Source organism: Schistocerca americana, chromosome X (genome assembly GCF_021461395.2).
Source record: "Schistocerca americana isolate TAMUIC-IGC-003095 chromosome X, iqSchAmer2.1, whole genome shotgun sequence".
Classification (NCBI taxonomy): Eukaryota; Metazoa; Arthropoda; class Insecta; order Orthoptera; family Acrididae; genus Schistocerca; species Schistocerca americana.
Window position 1 is genome coordinate 406,555,612 of NC_060130.1, and position 14,557 is coordinate 406,570,168.

General features: G+C 42.1%; 1 protein-coding gene across 1 annotated transcript in view; it reads right to left on the reverse strand.

Annotated features, from left to right (window-relative positions):
- Positions 1 to 11,206, reverse strand: part of LOC124556488 (galactosylgalactosylxylosylprotein 3-beta-glucuronosyltransferase P-like) — a 302,764-nt gene extending 291,558 nt beyond the window's left edge. Inside the window, exon 1 of the mRNA XM_047130445.1 lies at positions 11,090 to 11,206. Within this exon, the coding sequence (XP_046986401.1) occupies positions 11,090 to 11,125 (36 nt within the window). The 5' untranslated portion in view covers positions 11,126 to 11,206. The remainder of the gene's footprint in view (positions 1 to 11,089) is intronic.
- Positions 11,207 to 14,557: the final 3,351 nt, after the last annotated feature.

Consider the following 14,557-nt stretch of genomic DNA (forward strand, 5'->3'; position numbering starts at 1 on the left):
GTATTATGGGCGGTGCTTACAGAGGTAACCAAAACTTAAAATGTAAGCAAAATATTGTAAAATTGTACTAAAATAAATTGTTTTGTTTGTAAAGAAATTTTATAATTTTCACAAATCCCATGTTTCGTTTAAAAGATGTTTCTACCCCTCAAGGAGTTAAGAGAATATTCTGAATCCAAGCCTTCACGGAAAGGGCAGAAACTTAATGGTTGTGAAGAAGTTCCGGGTTGGCGCTCGCTAAGGCGAGTCCCAAATATTAGTGAGATAAGGAGTCCTGCGCCAGGTTTGTCGAGACAAGGCTTATCAGTACCGCTGTAACACGCAGGGTTTGCGCACGCTAGGTCAGGCAGTGGATGACAATGTGGGCTAAGGGCAACACACTCATCAAAGACACGTCGAGATGTAATTTTCATTTTTTTTAAAAATGTAAACAAAATTAAAACAACTATATGCTCAGACCCACAGTCCTGCGCATCCCTAAACAATCGTTGATAGCCTGTGTCTCACGGTGTCACTCGACGACAGTACTGGCAGGCCGCTACTGTCTGTTCTCGAGACCAGAGCGGTTACTTCCCAGACAAGTAGCTCTTAACATTTCTTCACGAGACTGATGGGTTCCCTTGTCCGTCCCTTCCATAACACACTAATCGCTCAGCTAGAGAGGTGAACTTTCATGGAAGGAAGCTTGAAAATGGTTCAAATGGCTCTGAGCACTATGGGACTTAACGGCTGTGGTCATCAGTCCCCTAGAACTTAGAACTACTTAAACCTAACTAACCTAAGGACATCACACACATCCATGCCCGAGGCAGGATTCGAACCTGCGACCGTAGCAGTCGCGCGGTTCCGGACTGCGCGCCTAGAACCGCGAGACCACCGCGGCCGGCGAAGGAAGCTTGACAAGACTGTTTCTCCGTTAGAGTAATTAATTAAATATTAAATTATTAAAGAACCTGAAGCCTTAGGGAAAACTTTTAAGGCTTCTGGTCTCAGGAACAACTGGCTCTTTGAGTCTGTAGCTGCAGTTTTTGTCAGGGTTTGTAACCAATGGCCATTCAGGGAGATTGGCTGGAAAGAAGTTTGATACGGAATACCATGGTTTAATATACTGCACTCGCCGTCTGTTTAATCGGAAGTAGCATTTGTTGTGTTTCTACTCAGAAATCGATAACATTAATATTCCTGTAGTTGAAACCGTTCAGAATGTTTCCGGCTATGTATGCTTCATAGCTTCTGAATATCTTTAAAATCTGTCTTTCTTTAAGTTTAGTCTTTAGGTTTAAGGTCTTAATTAAACTGTCTGACTCTGTTGTTATCAAAAATACTTTAAACGGTTGTAAAAGCAAGAGAAATTAAGATAAACTGCAAAATGGCAAGTACAAATGCTGTACTATGTGAACAGAAGGTCCCATGAAATTCGTGTCATAGTTTCAGCGTGGTATTGAAATAAATGTGAAGTTATTACTTTAACTTCTTTGAGAGTCGGCTATAGCCACGATTCCTGTGTAACAGAAATAAATTGTGAGTGTATACCGCTGGAATTAAATTATGCACCTGCTGTGTCCTCCAGAGATACAGCACACAACTGTCGGCCAGAATCCAGAGACGCGCAATATACGAGTAGTTATTGTCGGACGCTATAGGGGCGCACACAGCACTGACTTTCGTCATGCAAATCGTTCCCAACGGACTGCAATCCACCAAATGCAGATATAAGCGGACGCGCGGTTCCACTCATACAGTGTGTATAACAGGTAGATCAACAGTATCAACACCGCGCCTCAAGACAGTATCGGAATTTACGTTCGCCGCCCAGGACAACCCAATTGAGAAGTCTATTCATTATTTTAGAAATCGTTCGCTGGATTCAAGACTAAACTAATGTTCGAGGTTCGTACAGTGGAAGTTAACTTTTAACAATATATTCACACATCATCAAAATGGGTCTGGGCACTATGGGACTTAACATCTGAGGTTATCAGTCCTCTAGAAAAATGGTTCAAATGGCTCTGAGCACTATGGGACTTAACATCTATGGTCATCAGTCCCCTAGAACTTAGAACTACTTAAACCTAACTAACCTAAGGACATCACACACATCCATACCCGAGGCAGGATTCGAACCTCCGACCGTAGCGGTCGCGCGGTTTCAGACTGAGGCGCCTAGAACCGCTCGGCCACACCGGCCGGCACACAACATCTTCACATTAAACATACGCAATGTACATTTCCTCTTAATTCGCTGAAGTGACAAAAGTCATAAGATGCCTCATAATATCGTGTCGGACCTCCTTTTTCCGGGCGTAGTGCAATTCGACACAGCATGGACTCAAGTCGTTGGAAGTCCCTTAAAGAGAAGCTAAGCAATGCTGCCTCTATAGCCGTCCAAACTTGCGAAGGTGTTGCCAACACACGATTTTGTGCTCGAACTGAAAACATATATTTTGGGATTCATGTCGGGCGATCTCAGTGGCCCAGTCATTCGCTCGAATTATCCAGAACGTCGTTTCAACGAATCTGAAATCAATCCATAAGAACCCCATCATTGTTTGGGAACATTAACTACATGAGCGGCTGCAAATGGTCTCAAAGCCAATGATTATTTCGCTTGACCAGAGGACCCAGTCCATTTCATGTAAACGGCCTGCACCAGCTTGCGCAGTGCCTTGCCGGTAACTTGGATCCATGGCTTCGTGGAGTCTGTGCCACACTCGAAACCTACTACCATCTCTTACCAACTGAAATCGCAACTCATCTGACCAGGTCATGGTTTTCCAATGGTTTAGAGTCCAACTGATCTGATCGCTAGCCCGGGAGAGGCCCTGTAGGTGATTTCGTGCTGTTAGCAAAGGCACTCGCTTCGGTCGTCTAGTGCAATAGCCAATTAACGCCAAATTTCGCCGCACTGACCCAACGGATACGTTCGTTGTACGTCCCCCACTGCTTTCTGCTGTTATTTAATGCAATGTTACTTGTCTGTTCTCACTGACCACTCTACGAAAATGCCTCTGCTCTCGGTCTTTAAATGATGGCCGGCAGCTACTAAGTTGTCTCTGGTGAGAGGTAATGCCAGAAATTTGGTATTCGGCGCACACTTGAGACTGTGGATCTCGGAATACTGAATTCCCTAACTATTTCCGAAATGGAATGTTCCATGCATCTAGCTCGAACTACAATTCCGCGTTCAAAGTCTGTTAACTCCCGTCGTGCGGACTTAATAACGTCGCAAACTTTTTCACATGAATCACCTGAGTACAAGTGACCGATGCGCCAGTGAACTGCCCTTTTGTACCTCGTGAATGCGATGCTACCGCCAAGTGCATATCGCCATCCCAAAACTTCATCACATTTTGCTGGCTCTTTCAGTATTCGACTGCCACCCTCCCGTGGTCATCCACTATACGAGAAGTGTTCCTGCAACGATGAACTGTGCGTCTCGCGTGCCTCAAGGATGGTAAATCGTGTTCACGCCCAAAGATGTCTGAGGCCTTCTCATTCTGTCGATTCTTTCATCCTGGGTGAAAATGATCACGAGATCATTGTCCCAGGATTCATTCCGAGTGTTATGTTTTTCACTTTCTTAGCGCATCACGGTGCTCGGAGGTTTGTTCCGTTGTTCGTAGTCGAGGCCTAGAGACCAAATCAATGGCGTGGAGACGGTTGCTTACCGTCTTGCAGCCTTCCCGGTTCCCTACAAAAAGCAGCGCGCAGTTCTGCTGCAGTGACCTCTGAGTACCTACGAGCCATAATTTGTACGTAGAGGTTATCAACTAAAGTTACTGACTACATGTGACCACAAAAAGGCAGATCTTTAATGTTTCGTGTCTTACGGTAACGAATGTATTTTCCGAATGACGTCACTGTAGTATACGCCAGTACGGCGGGCAACTTCTGGTGGAAACAACCCTTCTCGTCGTGAAGTGACGACGCGCAATCGGTCTGAGCTTGAAATGACCCTTCGAAGCGCCTTGACAGGCTGAATATTATACGCAAGACGCATCGTCCTATTCGCGGTTACTGAAGGAGGTGCCGCAGTGGCTAGCACACCCGACTCACGTTCGGGAGGGCGACGGTTCAGATTGCCGGGCGCCTATTCAGATTTAAATGTTCCGTGATTTGCATAAACCGCTCCAGGCAAATGCCTGGATGGTTCCTTTGACAACAGAACGCCCACTTTCCTCCCTCATCTTTTCGTAATCCCAGCTTGTATTCCGTCTTTAATAACGGCGCTGTTGACGAAACACTAAACGCTAAATCTTCACGACTGGAGACACAGTAGGCTCATTACAACTGCACTCAGAATATGAGTTCACTTTTAGTCCCATTACACAGGCTGTATACAACGATTTCTTATGGCCAAAGAAGTTCTGAGGAAGATGTTTAAAAAGATAACCTACGCGTGTCATAGGGGTGGTACTAAACTTCTTTCAAGCAGTTTTGATGGCGACTTAAAATCTTATGGTCGGGCTTTCATTGCGTCGTCTTAATTGAAATGATAATCTTTTCTGAACTCAAACTCCGTCCGAATAGTCCGTGAAGGCCCAACGGTACCGACCGACTGCTGTGTTATCCTCAGCGCATAGCCGTCACTGGATGCGGATATGGAGCATGCGATCAGCCCACCCCTGTCCCGGCCGTTGTCAGTGATCGTGACCGGAAATCCATTATGAATGACAGTGTAGATTTTGCAGCAGATGCTGAATGATTAGAATGCAAATCATGGTTTCTGTTTCATTTTCTAAATGAGAAAAAAGTTACCTTTTGCGTTCTGAGAGTTATCACAATCACACATTCTGAGTTGTCTAATAGACTAGTATGTCAAAACGCACTGCGGTTTAATGACGTTTTGTTAGTAACAGTCAAGATTCGGCGTTTAGTTTAGAAAATATCTTCCAAAAAGTCGCAGATCACTCACTCTCATCATCGTGAGTAGGGACATTTCAATCGACCATTTACTGTCTTTGAATCGGTTAATTAATTTTAGAGATTATATTCATTTCAAACAAAGCTGTATCGAAGTATTAACATTCTCGTTTCTAAATGTGCAATAGCGCTACGTTTTGGAATAACTGGTTAGTCATAGCTTCTTAAACATGGCAAGCAGTGAAAGTATACCCGTTCTTCGTAACATTTCTAGTTAAATGACAGGGCTTCCAAATATTTGAATTTCGAACCTTCGTGAAGCTTCGAGCTCTGCTAGAGCGGCTTTCGAAACCCAGTCGTCGTCGTTACGGTACGACAAATCGAAATATAAGAACAGGCACTTTTTGAGTTCCTGAAATTGACTAAAAGAGAGGATCTGTTGATAGGATCTGTCTTGAACTTTTTTTATGCATTTTGAGTGTTCCAAAAGCCACGCTAAACTTTTTCAGTACTTTTTGCATTTCATTATCAAAGTCATAATTCATAACAAAAGCAGTTTCCTGACCTAATATTCTATCATTAACAGTTTTGTTCGAAATACATATTTCTCTTTAAGTCACTGTTCTAGTCTTATGAATTAATTAAGTTTATGAATTATGAAGGAGGATTGTAGAACGTGCGGCGCTCCAAGTGGCCTGGCAGCGAACCGAGGTCGTAATGCTGGAAGTCCGTATATGAGTTTCACCCCCGGGTTATGAATTAATTAAGTTTGCCTATTTTTAGCTCCAAATATTGGTCAGGTCATCAACATAAGTGAGTGAATTTAGCAGTGAGGAGTCATTTATTTGTATGCCTTTATTAATAATAAAACATTTGAGCAACCCACCATTACCTATCGGTTCTGAGTGTTAATTTTCCAGCAGTATCTATCACGCCTCTAAGCACTATGGGACTTAATATCTGATGTCATCAGTCCCCTAGAACTTAGAACTACTTAAGCCTAACTAACCTAAGGACATCACACACATCCATGCCCGAGGCAGGATTCGAACCTGCGACCGTAGCGGGTGCGCAGTTCCAGACTGAAGCGCCTAGAACCGCTCGGCTACAGCGGCCGGCTATTTCCATTAGTACTTTCAGCTTCTAATATAAGCACAAGCTGACTGTAGCATAGCTACCAACTGGCTATCCCAGACGTACATGCCTTTCCAGCAGAGACAGACAAAACGTGGGACCCAACTTAGTGATTAGGGGGGGGGGGGGGGAGTCTGTGGTAAGCGAGGTGATGCAACACATTTCCGGCAGTATGCCTTGGTGGCAGATCCTAAACTTCGGGGTTGGCGGTTGAGCGGGCGGGTAATCAACTGTACATACATACATTAATCCTTGTTCCACAGATCATGAATACGATATTTCGTAATGAGGTGGAACGTGTCACTTTAACATGAGTTTTCTTTACACAAAATAATTAATTTTTTTTACAGTTACTACTTCATATATAAGAATTTATCTATTGAGTAGAAAGAGTTGTCATTCAGAAATTCTTTTAATTTGCTTTTAAATGTTGGTTGGCTATGTCAGACTTTTAATACTATTTGGCAAATGGCCAAAGATTTTTGTAGCAACATAATTCACCCCTTTCTGTGTCAAAGTGAGATTTAATCCAGAGTAGTAGATATCATCCTTTCTTCTAGTGTTGTGGCACTTCGCTGTTACTTATTGAATTGGGATGGGTTAGTAATGACAAATTTCATAAGTGAATATATGTATTGCGAAGGCACTGTGAATATCTCGAGTTCCTTAAATAAATGTCTGCAAGGTGATCTTGGGTGGCCTCTAGCTATTATTCTGATTGCACGCTTTTGTGCAATGAATACTTTCTCTCTTAATGACGAAGACTGTAGCAAACGAAACTTCATTGCCTATAGTTCCTAAATTTGTCTCAGGTAAATGAGAATTTGGATGGATCTATGTAGACGACTTAAGCAACAATAAAGGTCGAGTGGAAACAGATTTTTATAAAATTAGATTCTGAATATGGAATTTAAAACGTATTTCTTATAAATAACGTATTAACTCACTCAGTTCACTGGAACTGAGTCAAACAGAAAGCGTATCAGACATGTAAGACGTTATACCAAAATTACGAAAATTTAGTAGAGGAAGGAGTTAATTTATTCGACTCGAGCTTCGTATGCCTAGATTCTCTTACAATTAAGATCACTTCGAGTGAACTAGTAATTTTGAACGTTGTGAAAAACGTACAAAACTTTTCAGAAACAATGTATGTTTACAAGCGAAGGTCATGCTTTCACACGTAGTGTGCATAACAGCAATTGGTATTCACGATTTTCTGAATCGCTTTGATTTTCCGAGTCCTAGGAAGTAAGTCATAAAACATGCACAAGGACCTGAGACAACGTTACCACAAGTAATAAAGCGGTAGGTAAGAGCTATAGCTGATTAAGTGTTATTGTTGAATTGGATACTGCTATTGCCTCCATATCTGTTATGTTATTTCCTAGGAATGCAGAAACAAACAACAACTAATAAATAAGAGCACCGCACCATAAAAAGTATTTGTGTCATCTCGCGTGATTAGAAGTCTGACACCGACGTCTTTGTATATGTAGTCTTCAATGACGACTGCTATTAATAAAATGAATCAATTATGAATAACAGCGACATTCAATGAACGGGCATGAAGTAGAAAAGTATTACACACTTTAACAAAACCTGTGGGAAAAAGTGTGCATTATTCTTTGCAATCCGTTGTAAATGAATTCGGGTGGAAATGAAAATATTAAGAGATAAACCTCAGATTTTGGAATCTATCTTGAAATGTTTACTTCTGACATATTCCTTGTATTCGTATTACGAATACGTTGGCAGATTTCAGAGCAGTCCGTTTTGCAAAGAAATAATCTGCAACAGCGTGCCTTCCGACATACATTTTCAGGACAATTTTGTCATTTCTTGAGGGAAATCATTTTCCGGCGTAGACTGTTTTATACTGAAATAATGACTGTATTTCATCATTTAGCGATTAGCTAATTTCGCCCCCTTGGTCCTTATCAGGCATATAGCATGATATATTCCATATATCTTCATGGAGGAAGCAATATGTGATGGCGTCCCTAAAATGGATTCCGCACATACACAGTTAGAGCGTGCACAACAATTTCGGACGTGAAATATATCATGCTACATGCATTATAATTTTTTCTGCCATGTAGCTTAAAAATACTCAAAAGTGGGTGAGGCGATATTAACTAATAGTTAAATCATAAGAAACTGCTTATTTAAAAATAAAATAACCTCCATGGAAAAGTGACTTCTCTCAAGGAAATTACAACGGCTGTGGACCCGTATATACAAAAGACTAATTTTGTCATTAAACGTACTCAGGCGTTATCAGAATTATAGCACATGTTTTATTCCTTGGATGTAATCAACCTGTTATTCCAAAATTTATGAAACTGATCGGAAGATGCGTATGAACATAGAGTTCCGTCGGAGCATTTGTCTACTCGAAGCTCATTGTCTACCTTTCTTTTCAGTAAACCAACTTTAATGCCCAATTCTTTTATTATTCCCCTTCAGAAGAATTGCGTTATGGTTTCCTTGTAAGAATTTGTGACACGTTTCTCAAGCGCAGCTATTAAAATAAAAACTGACTCTCGCAGTCTTCACTATGGGTAACATCTACGCAATAATTAACGTACAGTGTACTTTTGTGAACAAAATACTAACGTGCACCTGAACTACCCAGCTTCAAGACTGGGGTTAAATGTGTGCTATACTCTGTACAATCCATATTCAACAAGCTACCGACAAAAAATGAAACAGACAAAACGCAGCTTTTCAGACATATCTCGAATACATATTTTTTGATGCATTCTTTACATTACTATCCGGAATATTTTACATTAATTCAGGAAATTCCATTTAAATCGATTTTGCAGACCAATAACCTACAGTAATACATATTCTCGACTATTTGTCTGGGACAGTTATATGCTTAAATGATCATATGACGAGGACGTAAGTTTGCTGTACAACGTGATCCTTTGATACTGATTAGGTTTACTAACGAACCTGATGAAAACACTTTGTGTATTTGCTCGTTACACCTAAAACTCAAGTACAAAGATAATTAATTAATTAACAGCTCTGATTATTCGTCGGCATGAGAAAACGGTGTGTTTCTGTTACGGAACATTTGTTTTATCAATTACTTCAATTCTGCTGGTGGTTCGTAGAGGATGACAATAACAGTAGAAACGTTATTTTGTTCTGAAACAATTTTTATTTATGGTGATGAAACAGTAATTCTTGTTACACGTTTCTCTGTCGACATAAGCAGTTTCGATGACCAATCAACTTTACCGAAACCGGCTGCTGATAAAATATATTACTACTCTTTCATTATTACAAACTTCCACAGTACTAGAGTCCTTTTGTGTTACATGTTTAAAAGAAAATATTTTGTCAGTAACTAGTTTGAATAGTTATGTGAGAAGTGAGCCTCGTAACAATAGATAAAATTAAGTTTAAATGCGAACTTTTATTTCACATTTATATTTTTCTTCATCCTTTAATCGAAGACTTCCACAAAACTATGAGCCATGTTCTGTAATAGCGTGTTATTTTTCTCTGCTAGATAGTGCCACAGCTTACTTGAAAGTCGTAACACAACACATAAATATCATCTTAATCTACACTGGAATATTTGTCCAGGAAAACATATGATAACACTTTACTTCGTGAACGATTTGAGATATCGAAACGAGGTTTTCGCCAAATAACAGTAGGCTGAGGGCCAGGTAATTTTGGGTTAAAGTGCACTTACGGCGTCCGCAGATGCTGCGTTGCGTACCGATGTTGGTAATAATTTGTATAATCAAGGATGAGAACTGAATACGACGAATAGCGAGTCAACTGTCGGTAGACAGTCTGAATCCCCGTTCGTAACTGTCTTTGGTTTCTAAATAAACTTGGCTGGTGTTTCGTTCTATTAGGTTAGAATTACTCGCATCGAGGGATAGGTTAGAATTTACTCACATCCACTGAAATTTCGGAAAAATCGGGGAAGCGATATAGAAGTAGGTTATCGGTATGACCGATAGTTTCAAAATTCTGGTGACAACTGGACATAACATTATGGTATACGTGATTCTTTGATACTGGATAGGTTTACTAACGAAACTAATGGAAACACTTTGTGTAATTTTTCATTACACCTAAAACTATACTGGGCTGTGTACTCAAGTATAAATACGTTAATTAATTAACAGCTCGGGGTATTCGTCGGTTCAAGAATTACGGTGCGTTCCTTTCCCAAAAAAATTATCATTTACCGCATTATTGTTGGTGATTAGTAGAGAATGACAATAGTAACACAAACATTGTTTTTTGTTCTGAAACAATTTTTGTTTATAGTAATGAAACAGTAATTTTAGTTACATGTTTCACTGTCGACATAAACGGTTTCGATGATTAATCAGCTTCACCGAAAGCGATTACTGATAAAATACCGTACTGCTGTTTCAGTGTTACAAACCTCTACAGTAGTAGGGCCCGTTTGTGTTAAAAGGTTAAAAGACAGTATTTTGTCATAAGCTAGTTTGAATAATTTTAGGTCAACATTATATGAGAAGTGAGTATTGTAACAGTAGAAACATTAAGTTTAAATGCGAACTTTTATTCTCATTTTCTTTTTAGTCCAAAACCTTCACAAAATTATGAGTCATGTTCTAAAATAGTGTTCTGTTTTTCTCTGCTAGACAGTGCCACAGCTTATTTGAAAGTCGTAACACAGAACATACATCCACCTGATGGTGGTTTAAACCTTCGAAACGCGTTGTGGAAATAAATTAACGACGACTGGTAACAGCAAACTTGTTTCATTCGAGATAAGTCGAGCGTCATTAATGATTGTGGCCGTCAATTGTCAACGAGTGACGAGCTCAGAAGCAAGAAACTGGCTTGAGAGAAGATGAGATCGTCGTATAAATTCGAGAAATTTATAATTTGTTATTTCTAAGTCCGATTTAAATTTGAAATATATTCGTGACACTACATTAGATGAATTTCGTTGAGGTGTCTTCGTGAGGATCGTCACCGCATTTCTCCCGTAGAACGTGTGAAATTGTACAGTAATTTGGCTGTCTTCGGCGGTGCAGTGGAGGCGACACTGAAGTGTGAAGGGCGCGCGAAGTCTCACCTTCGGAGCGTGCGCGCCGTCGGCTGCCGCGGGCATTGCCGGCTGCTGCTGGCGCTGCGGGCTGAGCTGGTGGTCCGGCGGCGACTGGCGCTCCGCGGCCGCCGTCAAGCGCTGAGTCCGGCTCGCGCCCGCGCACTGCGGCGCCGATACGGCGCGCACACCACGCCACGCCACGCTGCCCCTCACTTAACTCCCGTGTGGACCGCCGCGAAATCCAGAGCGAGTACGGCCGTACACTTGGCGCGTACTTTTCCGATTACCCTCTGACGCTGGCCGTCGACGAGGGTGAATGCAATATTACGACGCTATTACCCGTTGGCCTACATCACAACACGACCAGTAGGTTTGTATACTGACTCCGTTCCTAATTAAGTGCAAGTTTTGTACGTAGTGTTAAATGTAGCATAAATCACCTAAGATTTGCAGCGCTTTTATTTCGTGAACGATGTGAGATATCGAAACGAGGTTTTTGGAAAATACACTACTGGCCATTAAAATTGCTACACCACGAAGATGACGTGCTACAGACGCGAAATTTAACCTACAGGAAGAAGATGCTGTGATATGCAAATGATCAGCTTTTCTGAGCATTCACACAAGGTTAGCGCCGGTGACGACACCTACAACGTGCTGACATGAGGAAAGCTTCCAACTGATTTCTCATCCACAAACAGCATTTGACCGGCGTTGCCTGGTGAAACGTTGTTGTGATGCCTCGTGTAAAGAGGAGAAATGCGTACCATCACGTTTCCGACTTTGATAAAGGTCGGATTGTAGCCTATCGCTAATGCGGTTTATCGTATCGCGACATTGCTGCTCGCGTTGGTCAATATCAAATGACTGTTAGCAGAATATGGAATCGATGGGTTCAGGAGAAACGCCGAGCTGGATCCCAACGGCGTCGTATCACTAGCAGTCGAGATGAAAGGCATCTTATCCGCATGGCTGTAACGGATCGTGCAGCCACGTCTCGATCCCTGAGTCAACAGATGGTGACGTTTGCAAGACAACAACCATCTGCACGAACAGTTCGATGACGTTGCAGCAGAATGGACTATAAGCTCGGAGACCATGGCTGCGATTACCCTTGACGCTGCATCACAGACAGGAGCGCCTGCGATGGTGTACTCAACGACGAACCTGTGTGCACGAGTGGCAAAACGTCATTTTTTCGGATGAATCCAGGTTCGGTTTACAGCATCATGATGGTCGCATCCGTGTTTGGCGACATCGCGGTGAACGCAAATTAGCGTATCACCCGGCGTGATTGTATGGTGTGCCATTGGTTACACGTCTCCGTCACCTCTTGTTCGCACTGACGGCACTTAGAACAGTGGACGTTACATTTCAGATGTGTTGCGACTCGTGGCTCTACCCTTCATTAGATCCCTGTGAAACCCTACATTTCAGCAGGATAATGCACGACCGCATGTTGCTGGTCCTGTACGGGCCTTTCTGGATACACAAAATGTTCGATTGCTGCCCTGGCCAGCGCTTTCTCCAGATCTCTCACCAACTGAAAACGTCTGGTCAATGGTGGCCGAGCAACTGGCTTGTCACAATACGCCAGTCACTACTCTTGATGAACTGTGGTATCGTGTTGAAGCTGCATGGGCGAAATGGATCTACTTACTCCTGGGTACAACTCTAGCGACTTACTGCACTGCCAACTCGCTCCGTTATAAAGTGATGAGGATAATCTAATCAGGATGCCAGGGCGTGAATCGGACGTGAGGCGCATTCGAATGAGCAGCTTTGGTGTCTAAAAAAACTTCGCTGGTGTTTCGTTCTATCAGGTTACTCACATCGAGGGATAGGTTAGAATTTACTCACATCCACTGAAGTTTCGGAAAAATCGGGGAAGCGATACACAAGTAGGTTATCGGTATGACCGATCTCTTACGGCAATTGTGCTTTCACGTTGAGATTCGTTGTCTTCGCTAACGCACAAGCAAACTGTCATATTCCAACCTAACCTTAGCCTCGGGCCGGCCGGTGTGACCAAGCGGTTCTAGGCGCTTCAATCTGGAATCGTGCGACCGCTACAGTCGCAGGTTCGAATCCTGCCTCGGGCATGGATGTGTGTGATGTCCTTAGGTTAGTTAGGTTTAAGTAGTTCTAAGTTCTAGGGGACTGATGACCTCAGATGTTAAGTCCCATAGTGCTCAGAGCCAATTGAACCTTACCCTCGGGCTACGCTACAGGTCAGTGTATCAGCCCATCAAATTTTCTTCTGACTCTTCATATCGAAACCAAATGTAATAGAGTGATATCTTCCTACCGAAAGAAATAATTGATTCAGCGCTTCTCACTGGCTACCGCATACTATCGCCCAATTGGCTACGAATTTCCAATATCACCACGCGACGCAAGAGCCGCCGACACTGTGTCTTTAACCCAGTTTTGTTGCATGGGTAATACGCTTAACATTTGTATCAGCCGTTAACAAAATAAAAGAGGTGCAAGTTTTAGATGCTCCAACATGTAAATCCACCTTACGATTCCTAAGCACTGCGAATACTCAAGGAGATCGGTTCATCTTTACACTGAATGGTGGTCATTGGAATCCAGAACCGTTCATCACCAAGAAACTATTGTTGCTTCTTTAGAGATGCTGAAGGAGTTCAAAAAGGCTCTCTTAATACTTAAATTCGATTACTGTGTGCAGATGAGAGAAAGCGAGTTATTTCATGCTCCGCGCGTTCTTTACGTATCGCATCTACGTTAACAGGTTTGCAAACAGTGACGCTTCTAGTATGTCTACTAAATATCGTGCTGTGGTTGAGACGCTTGGCTCGTATTCGTTAGGTGTAAGGTTCGAATCCGCAGCCAGCCATCGAATTCAGTTTGTCGCTAAATCACTGCCTGTGAATGTCGGGACTAATTCTGAGATAAAATCGTGGCCGCCTCCTTCAACCGTTACTGTCTAACTGAAATGGTGCTCCGTCTATACACCACATGACACATTTTTACGGGCCGCACGTGATGTACATGAGGGAAAAAAGATGCAGAACAGAAGAATAAGATTAAAATTGTAATGTAGATGAAGATGTTATGAGTTCTGAAGTACCGCTTTTTGGTATGGAAGTTTGGTAATAATTGTAGTGAACAGAATATGCACCAACTCACCGAATTTCACTGACGAAATCTTACCGAGTTATCCATTGAGTAAAAGCCCCTTCCTGATGCGACGATTCGATCAGTGTCATATTTGTCATCTTCACTAATTCCGAAGAACTGGAAACTTAAAATGTCTCACCAGAAACAAGCTGATTAAGCGAGAATATTGCGCCGATACAATAAAAAACACTGAAAAGCCAAGAGAATTCGGATTCTACGCTATCAACCATAAAATGCTCCAACATGCTTTAAATTCTCAGATACTTGCGTATGCTTATAATTCGTAATGATTTTAAGCATGTCAACAGATCTATGCTTCGCGCTGCTCTTTAAGTTTCTAAATCGCAC